At 32.4% G+C, this 18148-nt stretch overlaps 2 protein-coding genes across 19 annotated transcripts; one reads left to right on the top strand and one right to left on the bottom strand.

Annotated features, from left to right (window-relative positions):
• Window positions 1–1571: 1571 nt before the first annotated feature.
• Window positions 1572–14709, bottom strand: dsh (Segment polarity protein dishevelled). Of its 18 annotated transcripts, none has more exons than XR_013005099.1 (13): window positions 14256–14709; window positions 13824–13893; window positions 13573–13766; window positions 13359–13521; window positions 13136–13305; window positions 12944–13072; window positions 12789–12883; window positions 12654–12728; window positions 10053–10318; window positions 9791–9998; window positions 6901–7101; window positions 3554–3629; window positions 1572–3386 (listed from the first exon to the last, which is right to left on the bottom strand). XR_013005099.1 is itself a non-coding variant. In XM_076400145.1 (12 exons), the coding sequence occupies exons 1-12, from the start codon at window positions 14414–14416 to the stop codon at window positions 3346–3348; spliced, it is 1809 nt and encodes a 602-aa protein (XP_076256260.1). In that variant the 5' UTR covers window positions 14417–14683; the 3' UTR covers window positions 1572–3345. The 18 variants fall into 18 exon arrangements, 14 of the variants coding, with proteins under 14 accessions (XP_076256260.1, XP_076256259.1, XP_076256255.1 ...); XR_013005098.1 differs by having other exon boundaries at window positions 12618–12728; window positions 14256–14683; XR_013005097.1 differs by having other exon boundaries at window positions 12597–12728; window positions 14256–14682.
• A 1177-nt stretch (window positions 14710–15886) lies between these two features.
• Window positions 15887–17965, top strand: Eaf (ELL-associated factor). Its single transcript, XM_076400682.1, has 7 exons — window positions 15887–16121; window positions 16369–16461; window positions 16514–16684; window positions 16740–17010; window positions 17063–17272; window positions 17539–17688; window positions 17794–17965. The coding sequence occupies exons 1-6, from the start codon at window positions 16025–16027 to the stop codon at window positions 17666–17668; spliced, it is 972 nt and encodes a 323-aa protein (XP_076256797.1). The 5' UTR covers window positions 15887–16024; the 3' UTR covers window positions 17669–17688; window positions 17794–17965.
• The last annotated feature ends 183 nt before the right edge of the window (window positions 17966–18148 follow it).

Here is an 18148-nt window from a genome sequence, read left to right on the forward strand (position 1 = left end):
CTATATAAAATTTTTGTACATAAAATATTTCTATGGGCCATACCTTACCAGGTTAAGTGACACATATTTGAATGAATAATGTGATTTTATCAAGTTTTTACACGTCTGGTATGCGTGTTATGTCATACAGAAATTTCGAATAATACTTATATACAGAAAACCAAATGTTGTCACTGAAGTCAAGTAAAGTAAAAGAAACTAAACAGATATCTAGTTGAAGAATTCGTAGGAAAACTTGATATGATAAAGCATAACTAAATAAATATTTTGTAAAATATTTGAAGTATTGTAGTTGTACATGCTTATAAGATTGTTAGGCTATCATTAAAATGATCTTCAAATTTACAATTTTTCATTTTATTTACGTAAATATCACTAGGTAATCTGATACAACACAGAGCTGCATCGTCAAATCGTTTGGGCCTTATTTGTTTTGTTTATTATGTATATGAGTCTCTAATAACTTTACTCAACTATGTCAAATGCGTATTATGGTGCTGTTAAATAGATTTACATCTCTATCTTCAAATTATGATCCTAAAATTGTTCAGTATGTTTCCCATCAATACAATTTTCTTTTGTTTATCCTCACAGTTCCTAAGTGGCGATTGTGCTATTATTAGATACTCTTTAGAGTTATTACCTGTATTTATTAATTTTCTGGCCAATACTGATAGTATTTTTACTTAATGTTCTTTAATATTTCATAGTTAGTGCGTCTAGAATACTCACTCACTTCAATTATATATAGTGTTCTTTTTAAAATTAGTATTTCAGTCAGGCTCACAGAGTAGTCATATCGACGAATCGATTGTGAGCAAATGTACCTTATTTGCCTTGATAAATCCGTTTTTTTTTAATTTGAGAACTTTTACCTCCGCCATTTTGAAATAAATTTTATATAATACATATTAAGATTATATTTCACTCTATAAACATACATTTTTTCAATATTTCATTTTAAACATCAAATTTGCATACCTAATTGAATAACTGGTTATCTTAATTAAGTTATTTGTCCATTTTGTAACAAAACTGTTTGAATAGAATTCGGGTATAAATACCAATATGATAAAAAAAAGGCAAATAACAGACTTAAACGTTTTTATATCCATTATATTTTCTTCGCATAACTTAAAATTATTTTTTTAAATAAAACACCAAGCTTTGTTCTGATATAATTCGGAATTAATATATTATTTGTTCAGAAATAATCTAGATCATCATCATCATCCAGAAAAGTCTAAGCATAAATGGAAAATAAAACATGGGTAGAACACCAGCGTGATTAAAAAAAATTATCTTTAGAATAATTGTAGTTGAAATGATACATCATTTCTAAATAAAAATGGATCGATCTTGAAAAAGACACTAATGTGTTTAACAAATTATTTTTTATTTGAATACAACATTCCATTTGTTGCATTGATCTGGGTGGTTCAATTTTCAAAGGAAGGCACGAAAATCCCTAGAAGAGCCCCTTCACCATTTATTAAACAAAAACGGTCACTTACTAACTTTACTTCCTAAAAGCGCCAGTTTCATAATGGGAAAATAAAAAGGGCAAAGAACACATTTAAACGGTTTTATTTCGAATACATTTTTCTTTGTATAATAAAGTAAAATGATAATTTCAGTCACACAACATAGTAGTTTTTTTTATTTCGGTTACATTTATAATTCCCTGTATTTTCCACAAACATAGCATGTATATTAAACAATTCAACGAGAATTAATGCAAAAAAAGGCGGAGGCGCACCTGCCCCCCCGCCCTTCTCTCCTAACTTCTTTCGGATTGAAGGTTGACGTACGGTTCGAGAACGAAAAAATGCCAAACAAACATTACCCTGTTCTTAGCATTAGTTATTACAACGGTCTTCGTCCCTAATCGGTAGGTCTAGGTTATTAAATGCTCGGAAACAATAACTACATACACAATGATTAGTCGGAGACAGAGTTAAATCGATTAAAAAAAATATATATATAATTAAAACATCGTACGAAAGTTTATGTATATCACAAAATAGTTCAAAAGTTTTACACGAGACGACAATATCAAAGCAAATAAACCGTAAACTATTTCAAAATTAAAAAAGCACCTAAAGATATTGGCAGTGTATAAAATATTTAAATATATATATATCTATAGAAAGTATAATATAACGCTACTATAAACAAAAGTTTTTAAAAAATCTTCACAGAAATGGACCACGCTCGATTCAGAATCGTGGCCATCTAGCTCGCGTCGAAAGAAAACGCGACGGCGCTCTTTTGTTTTCCGACTACGAAAATAAGCAACCCCCAATACTCCTCTTAAAACAATATAAATACAAATGCATCTCTAACTTTGCTCCGTTATGGACTTCGTCCATGGAGTACCTCAAGAACCGCACCAGGATTCCTTAAGCATAACAAATCTCCCCTCTACATACCATAATTGAGCTACCCCATAGGCGAAAGATTTAATACCCATAACATGCAAATAATAACATAATGAAAATATTACAGGAAAATTTATATATATCACAAAATAGTCTTTAGAAAACTTTTACGAGACAACGTCTAAAAAATTAAAAATAAACTATAGGGTGGTGCAACAGTCCTACATTTTTTTTCAGAGATTAAATATTTGATGATGGCTCGGTACCATTGTAAGATACATATTTTTAGGCTTACTTGACCAACTCGCAAGGATGTAGAATTTGAGGAATGTTAGTCAAAAATAAACCATTTATACAATTAATTTTGTATTTTAAAAATATAGCCTGCATTACGCTACCCCATATATAAAATTATAATCGGACATGAAAATAAGAAAGTACTGTCGAAATTAACCGTGCACAATTTGGAATCACGACCATCTAGATTGGGTCAAAACGAAATGCGAAAGATCGTTTGTTTTTCCAGATATGGAAATGTTTTGTCTTACACCCTCGGTACTGCCCTAAAAGTATATAAATATAACTGTGCCTAATTTTGCTCCGTTAGAAACTATTCAGGGTCTATGGAGTACCTCAAGAATGCTACGTGACTAATTTTTTCTGGGAATTTTACCAGTTACAAGAAACTTTTAACGCTGCCGCTACTTAATACAAAAGTGTCTTGCATTAGCTATCTTCCGACCAGTATTGGTAGGGTTTGGAATCATGGCATTGTTGAGCTACCCTATACACAACGAACTATTTAGTTGTCCATAAGACTATAATCTATATCTTGTGTCTAGGCTACTGAAAAAAATGACCTGTACATGTAACGGTATAGTAATATACATTAAGCATTTATAAAATTTTTAAAAAATCGTTATGGTATACTTGTATTGATTATTTGAATCTGTCGAATCGCTTCTTACGTTTGCGTAAACTGGTAGCTGACGACGCCCATCTGATCTAAAAGGAAAACAAAAAGAAAACGCTCTCGTTAGAATGTCGTGACCGCCTCCGCGAAGCCGGAGGGATGGATGTGGGTGCGGATGGTGATGGCGATGAACGAGGAAAGGATGTCGTGCAGGTTTTATTTGGTCACGTGGTCAGAGAAGTAAACAAGCCGAACTTACCTTGCCAACGAGGAAATTTTGCAAAAAAATTGCAAAAATGCCTACTGTGAAAATTGCGCTTAGAGGTAACTTAAAACTGCAATAAAATAACGAATTAGTGAACAAATTAAATTAAACAGGACGATTGGGTTAGCCGTAAATTAAAAAAAAAACCGACCGACGTAAAAGGCAATGTGGATTAGAAACAAAAAAGTGTATTAAAACAAGAAATGTTTAGATGGATTTTTAGCTTGATTTTTTTCTTAACGTCAAACGGTCTCGAATAGTAAGAACCAAACAAACATTTTTAACCACAATATAAAAATCCACATATTAATTTAAAAAATCCCATTAAAAAACCTACAATTAAATGTAAACAACCATCGACTATCTAACACGTAGAATACAAATGACTATCAAGACCAGGAATTAGTTCTTATCACTGATATCTAGTGGCCTAAATTAAATAAGACTTTCACACTTGACATAGTTTTGACAGGTGATTAAGGTAAGTCTCAACTTTACGCATAAGACGGATGGATGATTAATAATCCGCCATCACTTTTCGTACATCCTTATTTAAACACGTACTTACAAAAATGTTAAAGTTTAACGAGAACGCTACATATTACAACTACATATATTATATTTAGGAGAAAAATAAGAATTTTATATGATATATTGTGACCAGAAATGAAAAATAAATATTATGACAGTACAAAATGAAAACATATTGTATTCAAATCAGCGATTATTGATAACGGACGCAAATTCACGTCTTACATGACCAATGGTCAACAACGATAAGAATTAATTCCTGATCCTAACAAACAAACGTTACCTGCGCTTTCCCACAATGCTTGGAAAATCTACCTAACGCTATTCGCTTGGGCTTTTCAACGACGAACAACAGAAAGAGATTAATCGCAATCCAAAAATAGGCAAAATAAAACAAAAAAAAGCTAAAATAAATCTAAAAAGGTTTATTGAAAATTAAATCATGCCCCATGCAACAAGATCTCGTCTGAATTAGCTGCACTAAACATAGCATTTAGTAACCGATCTAAATTAGATTAACTACAATATTAAAAACTATATTTGTTGTTTTTTATTTCTTCTTCATATATCATATATATACAACAATTATTAAATATATGTATATACTGGATAAAAATTAATATAATTATGTAGCATTAGTAAAATAGTATTTGGATTCTACCAGGTTTTTTATACGTCAATACACATTTACGGATACAAGGCATACTTGATCAAGTGGCAAATATAGTATCAGAGTTCTACCATGTTCTAACATTTAAAAATACAATGCCACCTTGATAAAATTGTTCCGTATAGTGTTAGGATTCTACAGCATGTTTAAGAAAACCAAATTCATCAGATCATAACTCATTAATAAAACAAAACATGTTAATGTACCATGTAAAAGAAAAATTAAAAATACCTCTGAACATTTCAAAATAATATCGAATTACTGGCTGAAAACAGCTTAACATATTAAGACCAGGAATGAATTCTTATCAACGTCATCATTTGTGCTAGTATAGTCATATTTACATACCACAAGTAACATTTATTCAACATTCATTTATTCATTCAATTCAATTACATGGCAAATCGTAATCGCCCTAAACAAATAAAGACATCATTATTGAGGTCTACCCAACGTCAGCTGAATTTTTTGAAAAAAAAAATCTGTTGACGAAAATGTCAGCAATAACCAAAGTGTTTTCTTGCACATTAATGCTTGGCTATTGTATTGTATTGTATGAATGTTTCTGTGATCATTTATTTAGATCAATGCAGCATAGCCCGCTAGATACGCAAATCCGAATTAGATAAATGTGAGAATGAGTAGGAGAAAGGCAAAAAATGTTAAGAACTAACTCCTGGTCCCAACACAACAAAAACTCGCTAAACAACACGAAACAAGCCATAGGTCGAAGTCCAAATAATACTTATCAATAAGAAACGAAATTAAGCTATTATTTGTTTCTATGAATTTATATATTTTAATCATGGCATCTATATACAGATTTTTTTAATTGCACTAGTTTTGATTCTTATCCCATAGGCAACGCAAAAGTACTTAAAATAAATCATCATAAAGTTGTCATAAAAATATATACATAAAAATATAATAAAATTTCAACTCAATTAAAAAAATTGCCATCGAACCTGGTTTTGAAATATTAAAGATGGCTATCACATTAACGTTGCTTCCCATAAAGAGTGCCCCTAGATGTGCAATTCTTATCGACAATACAATATCAGCGATTACCATTTTTGAGGAATTGTTTTGAATTAATTCTTTGATTCTCTCGCAGTGTCAAAGAAGATTTGAATTAAGTCTTATGACATCATTAGAGACGTACTCGTTAATGTATTACAACAGCCTTACGAATTGACCTTATTCAATTAAATAAATCAGGAATCCTTAAGCAATATAAACATTCGAGATGTGAACCGCTTTCAAGCATGTATTCCTAGCCAAACCGGGCAAATATAGTTCACATCCCCTTGCGATAGAAACTTAGTCATTAATAAAATAAGTTGCATATCAGACATATATAACCAAACCAAGAGGAGGAGGAAGATACTTTTGATCAGATATGTTCCTTATCATATCATACAGGCGCAGAATTTAGAAAGTAATTTAAGTCTTGGATAGACATTGAGAAAATACATGCCAAATTCCCATAAACGCCAACCGATACAGATAATGAACCTCAGGGCAGGAAACCCAAAAGACATGAAGTGTTGCACTTTTTTGCAAATATTACAAATCGACATTCCTTATGTCGAAATTAGTGTGCTACAGTTGTAATCACAAAACTGATGTATGTGTAGATTGCTTTAAAATCAGTTACAACTGAGAACAAGTAATGTATGCTAAAAATAGATATTTTCTTGTTAAAATTTCCAAGAATTCTCTTACTTTTTATTTATTATTTAAAATAAAATGGCTTCGAGTAATTTTAAAGTTTTTGTTTCAAGCTCTGCACATTTTGTAACGCATGTATATTAAACGCTAAATCCTTAACATAACATAACGTTGTCGCATAACATCAACAAAATTACCCATCTAGGAGGCTCCCATCTAATTTAGAAAAACCATGTTGCAGTGATTTAAGTGCGCCCATTGTCTCGACCCCAAGTGAGAAGCATTTGTAATATCAACGTTGCGGCGATTCAAGCGTTTTTAAGCGATCGATACGTGGTATCCAACGATCCTACCGAGAAAAATCAAACGAAAAAAAATCATCTAAACCGACCATAGGGTCACATCTACATAACGTCAACAAACATTTCACATGGATTCCCCATAGCAATCTTAAATGACTGTCTACTACCGGCTATGTCTTTGTTGGCTCCTTGTCCCTGACCGGGCTGGGTGCCGCTGCTGCGCTCCGAGCCGTTACTGCTGCCGTTGCCGTTACCGGTGATGGCGTGCGGCATGCCCGACCTCGGACCCAGCGACGTCAGATCGGAGTCGCTGGCGCTGCTGTGACCGGCGTTATCCTTCAGCTGATCGGAGCCGTTCGAACTACCGCCTGAAACAAGAGAGAATAGTCCCATTGGAAAGAGGTCTGGGGATACCGTTGATAAGCGACGGCATATTTACCTTCGTAGTGTATATTTTGGTCTAAAAAAGAAAATTAAAACAACGAAAAACAGACAAGGATCACAATAAATGTATACAAAAAAAAACAAAAAAACAAAAGTGGAATAAAATTTATTTATAAAAAAAACAGAATGAACTTAACTAGATATGTATGTCTATATTATAAAGAAATATCTGGCAGACTGTAAAACACTTTCGTAATATAATCCTTAATTTACTTTATTTCCTATTGACAGTGGGCTATTTGAACTAATTGTCGCTTAATTTATAGGAAGGCAGTTTTGATATGATTTTCTTCTTTTTCATTTGTACTAATTACTACAGCAATTATGTTTATATGGTTTTATATGGCCCAGAACGCGAAAGATATGGTCCAGTTCATTCTGGTTATAAAGAAAAGAAAAACGTAAACGATAACATCGAACACAAATATAACAAGTTGCATAATCTTAACCGGTGCTAAATTCCAACAAAACCATATCTGGCATAAGAACGGCGCCATTTTCGACAAACTGAAAAAAATCAAACGCCTGCCAGGTATTTAACAAACCAATTAAATAAAGAACAAGATCGAGTAATATTAATTTTGGCACTTAGTTAGGCTTAAACATTAGGTGTTAGTGAGTATTAGATAATTTGTACAAACATTAAAGGAAATGTAGACTGATGCTTTTATCGAATATTATGCATTATGCAAAGCTTATAAAGAACGTCCATCGATCCATTCTTCTCCAATGTTACATTTTTTTTAAATACATTTAAGTACATTTGAACTACTCGCTTATCTTCAGCCTCTTCATGAAAACAAGTGGTATGGAAAAGTAACATTGGAGATTGGGCGCGATTTTAATGGCAAAAAAATAAATACTATCGGTGCATAGTTATAGGAATCACACCAGTCTTTTCAGTTAATGAGTTAGTAGAACGGGGGTTAGTAACAATTAAAGGTACACTAGTATCGTCTCGTAATTCTCGCTCTCCAACGGTCATTATTGCTAGTTTGATCTTTACATGATATACAACCGTTACTTTACGATGACTCTATAAGAAGGACATCTGAAACAAACAGAGTTACCCATTCTGATAGTTTGTTTGTACTGCATACTACGTACCTAAAACTTTCTACTTCTCTTTATACGTAAAAAAAAGTACGAGCGTGATTCTACAGGATATTAACTATAATTCTGACAGTATTGCGAATTTGAGTTATACCGAAAATTACCTACAGCTACGTTTGTATTTCGACCAATCTGAATAATATAAACGGTTGGTGAAGATGAGATATTAAGATTCATTAAGATATCACAAATTAAGGCTCAGTAAACAGTAACTGTACCTTTTCTGGTACGATGCCACTGGTTCAGGATTTAATTACACTATCACACTTATTGTTTATCTATGTGGTGATATGGTGATGGGGAACATCTCGCAGTTGTCGAGTTTGGTTTCAACAGCTTCAAATTTACGATTTTAACGTGAATGATAATAAACAACCCATAAAGCTGGAAAAGTCGAAAGATATCCAAAAAGGAAGAATAAAACAATGGAAAATATCTTACAATTGAAAATGAAAAAGAACCATAGACAGACATCATAACTTAAACGAAGCTTGTGCTTATAGTACACAACTTTTTACAGTTATATCAAAAATCAGCGAGTCTATAGCGGAAAAGGCAAGCATTAGCCAGTAATGCACACCTCTTGCATGATAACATTGGGTATCCCGTTGTAAAATGCATTAAATATGTACTACTGCAATTTAAATCGAAAATTTTTGCTATATCGTTAAAAATGTTGATACTAAATTCATAATTCAGAAATCACTTGTTGATCACTAAACACAGGGAGAACTCCACGTGGGATTTTTACAAAAACGGTGATTCAACAACTACTTCCTGAAATTTTTACAACCAGCTCAGTATAACACCGAAAAAAACCTAAAACTTTTCTGGCCATAATACAAAAAACTTGATTCCAACAGAATAGAGTAACGTCACAAAAACCTTCCACATAGTTCCAAATTTAACCCTTAAAGTAAATTAACTTTTCTTTTTTAACTTTTCTGGTACCTTTAAATGAAAACATCTGTTATATAAAACCAACAATCAGAACGTCTACCTGCTGAACCAACATAAGAAATGTTATTGTTCAAGAAATAAATACTCAAATTATACATCTAAACGATTAATAAACATTTTTTCAATAGAGCTTATGCTAACATCTTCAATCAATACATTTTCCTTTGCTTTAGTAGGTATTTGAAGTAGAAACATCAACAGAATATCAAAACACTTGAATATTAAAAAAAAAACGTAAAAACTCAAAAAGCGAAACTGCCTTCAACTATAGTTAACGTCCTATACCAACGCTCCTAATATATCAGTTCATAAAAAACATATAGCTTCTTTTACTGACAATGACGAGTTTGATCAGTTACGAGTTTGAAACACGCACATTTCAGTAGCTTAAAGGAAAAACCGTAAAACTGTGCAGAAAATAACTACGGAGAAAAGAGTCGCGAGGATAGAAGGAATGATGACACTTATCATGCCATAATATCACATCATTACCACGCAAGTGTCTATTTACAGGACGGTTAATGAGGAAACTGTACTCACCGCTACCGCTGAGCACGCTCTCTTCCTTATTGTAACCGTAAATCGTATTTTCGCTGTAAAAGGGCATAGGCATGTACTCCAAGGGATTGTACGTTCCGCTGTAGGGCATGTAGCCGGGCACGTTGGGTAAGGGACCGACGCTGTCGGTGTCACCTTGCAATTTCAGGTTATTCAACGCAGTACAAAGTTCCCCAAAGATGTAATAACACTGGAAACGGTTCAATGACAAAACAACGACGGACATTTCGAAATCGAGTCTTACCTGTTCGGAGAACGTGATCTTGTTGACGGTGTGCCGGATGTATCCGCCCTTGAGCAGATGGGAGGCGTATTTTCTGGCGTCCCGTCTATCCGGGAAGCCGTCGACGTGCGTCATCAGCCAATCAATCATGTCGGTCCCGATGAAGGCGTTCGGAATGGTGATCTTCAACCACATCCGATCCCGGATCTCCAGACCGCTATCCGGCCGTTGCATCGCCTGGATGATTTCGGCCATGGGCGAGTTCACAGTCAGCGGCTCGGCTAGATCTGCAAGAAACAAGCCCTGGGGTTATAACGTGTCTTATTGACATAAAATTCCATACATGTTATCGCCGAAAAAAAAATATACGGTAGATCTTTTTAACCTGGAATAATCTCAATATCAGTTATCCTGTGTTACAAAAAAAATGGGCTGTACAAGTAATAATCAATTTCAATTTTGGCGAAATTATTCACTTCAAAGCTAAACATAATTTCCACATGCAGATGGTAAAATATTCTGCTGAACAAGATTCAATTTTTTGACAAAATATTCACCGACATTTCGAAATTTTTATTATTTATGCCAATAATATCGCTATAGTACGGTATGTGAACAAAAAAAAGACAAAGAAACTACCCTGTATGTTTATGGCATAATACCGGAAGAAATTCAACCTATCCAGGGTTAAAACTAGTCTCCAGTATAAACGGAAGTTCAAATTTTACTTACACTAGCTTGTGCTGAAATATAAGAATTCTGAAAGATTCGCTCAGGAACAAAATTTAAACAATGAAGATTACTCAAAAACTCATAAGCCTTACCCACAAAGTTAAGCATCATATTTGACGGACGAAATATCGCTTTCGTTCTGGACATTTTTGGATTTTTAAGTAGCACACTTCGTAGAGTTCGTGCTATGACTAACTAATATCATAGAGAAATAGACTTAATAAGAAATTTTGGGGAAATGTTTTGCGACATCCAACATGTAGATGTCGCTACCTTTAACATATTACTTGTTTTATTCGTTATGCTAAGAGCGGGGACTTACTATTTCATTTTGTGTTATGATTGGTTTATTTATTTCGCCATTTTCAACGTGCCCTATATAGAAAACATTTTGGTTAGATTAGAAGTACCCGGCGATTTTTAAGAAATGAGTTACAAAACATTAAAAATCCTAAACTGGTTGGATTAAACATGAAACAGATTTATGATCGTTATCACGTGTGTCATAGAAGTGGATCAAAATCAAATTGATATAGAACGTAAATTGAAGGAGTCAGTCACATTTCCGTTCTCAATAGTTACCATTAATTTCTAAACTGTCTTACTATATTTGTAGTGCCTATTTCAATTGTTCAAAGCCCACAACCAGGGTGTTTCAAGCAAGTATCATCAACATTTGAACAAACTCTAGAAGGTAAGGGTAAAATTTGTATTCACTCAGCCAGTATCCCCCTTTCTCTTTTTCTTACCGTTAATTATTTGACTCTAAAACTTCAGTCCAGATGTTCCTATAAAAGCAAACATAAGTTTTACGCTGTACAGTAGTGTACATCTCAGGTTATTTAGTAAAACTTTTGAAAAAAGAAATGTGTGATTTTCTGTTTACATAAAATTATTAATAAATCAGTAGTCTCACAAATTGAGACTGATTCTATACATATATTTATATTATATTTTGTAGATAAATTTATTTCTGAAAAAAATGTTTTTATTTAAATTTCGTTGGTCAATTAAATATGATGTCAAAGCTGTCATGTGCCAAACATTACTAATGAGCCAATCAAATGTTTTCACAGTAAAATATTTTTCTTACAGGTGCCTATAATAGAAATTTAAATTGACCAATCAAATTACTTGAATGGCCTATTATGGCGCCCTCTCTGGAATATTTTCACGAATAAATTGGTGTGACGACGATTCGACAACTCCAAATGGCACTAATCTCTACCACGGTATGACTAATATAAGATTCAAATTATAAAGATATGTCATACTGACAAATGTCAGAAGAACAAAATCTTAAATGTTTTACTTATATAGAATATATAAACTATATTGACAAATTAAATGACAGTAGATAGCAAAAAACAAGGATCAAATTCGCAAGGCATGCCACATTGACAGATGGCTTCATGAATTATATTATATATATCAAGAATGCGTTTATGTTGTACATTTTCATGGCACTAGATGGCAATAGAATACGAACACGGACATAAGGATCAAATTTCAAAAGCAGTTCATTTTGACACGAAACAATCAAGCCTTCAAATAATAAGTACAATGCGCATTTGTGGTAGCCAGTTTTAGTGTCACAGGGATTTCTTTAAAGTTTCATTTAATTTAAATTATTAATTACAACAAAATAAAAATCGCAAACGAGGAAAAAATATTTCTGTGTATCTTGTACTTATTGAGAAGATTAATTGAATGAAGCGATCCCACAAAGCTTAGCTCAGCTTAGTAATGACGATTACGAATGATAAAGTAATAACATGTAATGGAATGGAATGAAATAAGTGCAAAACCAAAGCAGTGCAGCCAAATACATACCAGAACCTAGCAGACACTCACGTTCATTGGCTGGAATAGTACTTGCTATTGACGTACTGGATACTGTTGAACTGCTAGGTGGCCTCGCAACGGGATCACCTCTGACGGCGGCTGTGTGGGCAACCCATGCACCTAAAATCACATCCACCACGCTCAGGTAATTCCAAACACAGCTCCTTAATTATTAAGTACCTGGATCTATGGGCCGGACTGGTTCAGTTCTGGGTATTGTAAAATAACCTTTTGGATTCGGATCCCAACACTTTGCCACAACTAATTTTATTGGTCTGGAATTATCATTTGATTTTAGGGCACTTCTATCATGAATAAAATGGTTTTATACATACCCTGGTTTCTGAACCACCTCTCGTAATACTTTTACAGCTTCATCATTTGACATATTTTCAAAATTTACATCATTAACTTGTAATATCATATCACCTGGCTCTATTCTACCATCTAAAGCCACAGCTCCTCTAAATAAATTAGACCATCATTAAATACTACTTGTTTTTTAAAAGTTACAATATTTTTCATACCCTTTCATAATGGATCCTACATATATTCCACCATCACCACCCTTATTACTCTGTCCAACAATTGATATACCCAAAAAATTTACTGTATCCATATTCAAAGTAACAGTTATAATATTTAAAGACATTGTTGAATCTGTTATGCTTGAGTACGAACTTGTCCTGGACATTGCCTAAAATAAGATAAATTGTAGAAATAGATTAGCAAATAATCAATAAAAAAAACCTGTAGCCTCTGTTTTCTCCTTCTTTGTGGCCTTTTTCTCCCGGCAACATGTAAACGGCTTACACTTGAACATTCTGACAAAGCTGTATGTCTACCAGTTGTTTCTGACTGAAAACTGGTAGTTTCTATATCTGAACTAACTATAGATGCAGTCTCATATACTCTGCAACAATAATAAATCAAGCAAAAGACTAAATAAAAGGAATGAATGTACCTTGGAAGATGACCATTTATTCTAGATGTATATTTGTGATGTCTTCTACCCTGTCTTGAACTTATTATTGATTCAGTATCTGTGCATACTGATTCAGGAGCCTGGGGAGGAAGCCTTGATTCTGCTTGGTGCGAGACACTATCTGTACACTGTGAACCACCATCGGATTGGTTTGAACCATCAGCTGATACAAGCTACAATAATATATACAAAAAGTAGAAAATAAACAAACAAAATGCGAGCCAACTTACCCAACTTACAACTCTACCATTAAAACATGGAAGATGAGCGGTGTCTTCAATAATTTCTTCCTTGACAACACTACATCATAAACAAAATATGTATAATCACTCTATATTAGGTAATTTAACAGATAAAACACTTCAAATCTTACTATCAATAATATAATATCATAAAAAAATTCTTCTTTAAATAAAATGTAATATTTAGACAAGCTAAAACATAAGTTTTCGAAAAAAAAGTTCATTGCCAGGCCTATACATTGTGCTGTCAAAAGAACTATTAATGTATGTTTACATTTACACACAATGCATGCCTCAAAACAGTTCAAGTCACTTTTATGGAAACCGTTCGACCTGATAAATTTGACGAATTTCATTTTTAAGCCGAGCACGTACGGCATAAACGATGCCAACTAATCTAAAATACTACATAAAATTTACCCGAAATCGTCATCCATTGACTTGAAGAAAAACTTGTAATTGGGCCTATTGAGTACATTTTTAAAGTCCGCTAGAGTTACTTTATCGGGTGATATGGGAATTTTCACTAAATACGGCGTTTCCTCGTCGTCAATATGATAAATTACTTTTGTTTCTTCCATTTTTACGCACTAAATTTCAAAAAACCTCATCACTTTGACAGGACCGATATACTTCCCCACAACATGGCGGATGATATTTTACTGAGATTTCCTTTTCATCCCCACCCCACCCAATCAGGAGAAAGTTCAATGTTCGATATTTTGATATTTTTTACCTATATAAATGATGACAAAAATATATTATAAAGCAAAAAAACAGCTTATTTTTTTGCAAACAAATGTAATTTATATAATTGTACAACCTTCTATAAAATTATTACTAGTAAATATGTCAACAAGTATAAAACTATTACAGAATCCTGCTCTATCGACATAAAATATGCAACTTAAATAGAAATATTCTGTAATGTCACTAAAATCTAAATATTTTTTGGAAACTATTCAGCAAATAAAATTCAGTTTAAAAGGCATCCAAATAAAAGGCATATATTTATGTATTAATTACGTACAGATAATAAAACCGGTAAATCCCTGTTAGTAAATACTAATATTTAAGGTTTATTTGAAATAAAAAAAGCTCTTTAGCAAATTATTTTGTGTGATCCTGCTTAAATTTAATTAATTGGTTTAATTACTATTACAGGCACCGGTAGTGAATATGTATTGTTGTGAATGAATTTATTTTATTTTGAGCTAACAGCTGAAAGAGCTTTTTATATTATAATAAAACAATGTAGATGGAATTTCCAACTATGGCATGAGATCTTTTCTCCATATAACCATTCTCAATTTATTTATGAATTTTTGTTTTGTTGTTAATATTTAAAAAAATGTAAACAAAAATATATTCAGCTTCTTTTTTCAAACATACTTGTTTAGTAAAGTCTATTTCTAAAAACTAAAAGTGATTATAATTTAGTCACAAAAAAGTAAAAAAATGCTTTCTGTGTAGACAAAGAAAATTGTGTCTATAAGAAAAAAATAAGTCCAATAAATGATTATTATTTAGTCATATATTATTAATAATACTAATAAAATTACAGTATAGTATAATTGATAATAATAATAAATTATATAAATAAATATAAAAAATATAATTAAATAAATAATAGTATATTTTATTTTATTAGCCATTATATAAAAATTGCGTCGAAACCAAAAAAAAGTCCAATAAATTACTATTCTTAGTATGTAATAGTTTAATACTAATAAAGTAATAATAAAACTTATCAATTTAGTTTATTTGATGGGTTATAAAAATGAAAAAAACAGAAAAAATGTCTTTTGAGGGTAAATAGAAATAAACCAACCAAAAGTCCCGCACTTCTAGTGGTGAGAACTCCATAAAACAATTTTCCGGTTGCTCCGCCTCAATAAAATTTACATTCTATATAACTCTATGACTACAGCTGTCAAATTTAGTTCAAATACACCAGTGTCAGTTCTAATGTCAAGAAGTAGGTCAATATTATTTTACAATTTTTAATACGTGTGTTGGTACGTTACAAGAAAATAGGGATATTTTCTTATGAAAAATATATAATTCGTTAAAGTGAGCATCTAAATAAACCAGCAGTTGGATACGTGATCGATATTCGTCGCCTTTAATATAAAATTTGGAAATTCCTCTGTTTAAATTAACCAAGGAATGGAGTAAATATTAAAAATATGGCAGAAAAATTGGGTTTAGGGAACGAAATAAGAGAATTAAAAATAGGCCAGAGCTTTACCAATCCTAAATCAAAAGCTTTTCACACAGTTAGATGTAAGTATGTAATAATACAGCAGCAAAAAGGCTACACTTTCCATTTTGTTGGTGGATTTTTAAATGTCTGATTTAAAGATCCTACAATCATTTGGAGATTTAGTAAAAACGTAGTTTAATCAATGATAATTAAATTAAAAATTGTCTAGGAATATTAAATATGACAAATATATACTAAAATATTTGATATTTTGTATATTAAAAGTGGTTTTAAGCTTATAATTAATAAGAATCAATGTGTTTGCAGATGATTTTAAACCAGCCTCAGTGGATACAAGCAAGAAAGCTTCTCTAGATGTAGGAGACAATCAACAAGTAACTGTTACTGTTCCACATTTAGGTAATATATATTGATTCATACTATTAGATTAGATTTAACTATATATTTTTAGATGGAGCAGGAACAACACAAACAGTTTTCAAAGGTTCCCAACGCCCATACACAAAAGAGTGTGTTCTAATTATAGATAGAGTTACCGGAGAGATTACTTTAGAGAAATTAACATGTAATATTCAAGTTAAGAAGACAAGAAGTGAACATACTAAAACACAATTGCCACAAGGTAGGCAATCATATTTGATGTAGTAATAACCCCCAGTAATTTTAATATATCACAGATAGACTTCAATCTTCTACTTCTGATCGTGGGGGTAATTCGAGTATGACACAAAGATCCGCCACACCACCAGCTTCTAATGTAGTGGCACATAGGGTATCGAGTAAAACTAGAGTAACATCAGGTAGCCGTAGACCTGATAGACAAATTACTCAATTAATGCCCAAACATTCTCCATTGAGAGCTAGTCCAGGACATCCCTCACCAAACCAAGGAATTTCCAATCAAAGGAGTCCAGGTCGGTCGAGGGACATTCATACAAATGTCAACGAGTAAGTTAATGGAGCTCTGTTGAAGACTTTTTTAATATCTACAATTTTGCAGAACGCACAATCCTAGTTTGCTTGCCAGCCTTCCCATGATAGGAATGGACGACTTTAGCGATCCAGTACCACCAGTAATGTCGAATCCACCCCATCATAATAGTCGTCTTTCTGCTCCACCTGTACACAATCCTGTAAACAATGGGAAGGCTTCGTCCCCCGTGTTCAATCATAGCGATAACGAAAACGGAGTAGGCACTATTACTGACAGGTATTTATTTGTTTTATCTTTTTAAAATGAAAAGTGCAAAAAATCTGTTTTATTAATTTTCATGAATGATTTTTGAGATGTTTATGTAAGAAATTATCTCTACACGCGTCATTAAATATGTAATCTTCATATTTTTTTTAATTTCAATTAAATATTTTGAATGTACTGTCAGTTTCCTTGGCAACGGACTATGTTCGAGTGTTTAAAAAAAAACTCAGTTATCCAGTAACTATAGAAAACATTAGTAATGTTGATTTCTTTTCCAGTTCAAGCTCAAGTAGTGATAGCGATTCGGACAGCGATTCACCAGATAACATACAAACTAAAACCGACGGCAATCTGGCAACGCTAAACGAGGACCTGTGCCTGTCCGAATCAGGATCTGATTCTGATTAATAATATTGGAACTGAGAATGGTAGGCAACTGTGTTTATTTTTACTGTTTACTGTGTTAAAAATGTTTTTAAAGGAAATATAATATTCGCTTAAGTTATAATTATCTAATTTGTTCTTTTTTTTAGATAAATTGAATGTGAGTAACAATGCTGCCTTGTTTTACGTTTCGTGAAAGTATTTATGACAAATTAGTGGCCAAGTTTATGAGGAAACGATATATAGATTATGTTTTGCTATGTTACATGGAAATAATGTATAATATTTTACAAAGTATATTAAATGCAAATGAAAGCCTTATTTTGGTTGGTTTTATTTATTCCGGTTTTTGAACAATGAAATGCTCTGAACAATATTGAGAGTTTCTATGAAGTATTGAGTTGAGTCGGTGACATAAATATAACTTTCAATGGTAACTTGATCTCAAATATTATCAGTAGAGTCAGACAATTCAGATCTTTGTTTTAATTAATTACTATTTTT

The sequence above is a fragment of the Rhynchophorus ferrugineus genome, unplaced genomic scaffold (assembly GCF_030347505.1).
Source record: "Rhynchophorus ferrugineus isolate W39M unplaced genomic scaffold, kcgeb_rfMv2 rfM3, whole genome shotgun sequence".
NCBI lineage: Eukaryota > Metazoa > Arthropoda > Insecta > Coleoptera > Curculionidae > Rhynchophorus > Rhynchophorus ferrugineus.

Coding starts and splice junctions, on each gene's coding strand:
- dsh (XM_076400136.1), bottom strand. CDS start 14,416: ATGGAAGAAACAAAAGTAATTTATCATATTGACGACGAGGAAACGCCG. Junction 10,319..12,596: donor TGAGTGTCTGCTAGGTTCTG/GTATGTATTTGG, acceptor TGTTTCTTGCAG/ATCTAGCCGAGCCGCTGACT. Junction 9,999..10,052: donor AGATCACGTTCTCCGAACAG/GTAAGACTCGAT, acceptor AACCGTTTCCAG/TGTTATTACATCTTTGGGGA.
- Eaf (XM_076400682.1), top strand. CDS start 16,025: ATGGCAGAAAAATTGGGTTTAGGGAACGAAATAAGAGAATTAAAAATA. Junction 16,122..16,368: donor AGCTTTTCACACAGTTAGAT/GTAAGTATGTAA, acceptor ATGTGTTTGCAG/ATGATTTTAAACCAGCCTCA. Junction 17,273..17,538: donor GTAGGCACTATTACTGACAG/GTATTTATTTGT, acceptor TTTCTTTTCCAG/TTCAAGCTCAAGTAGTGATA.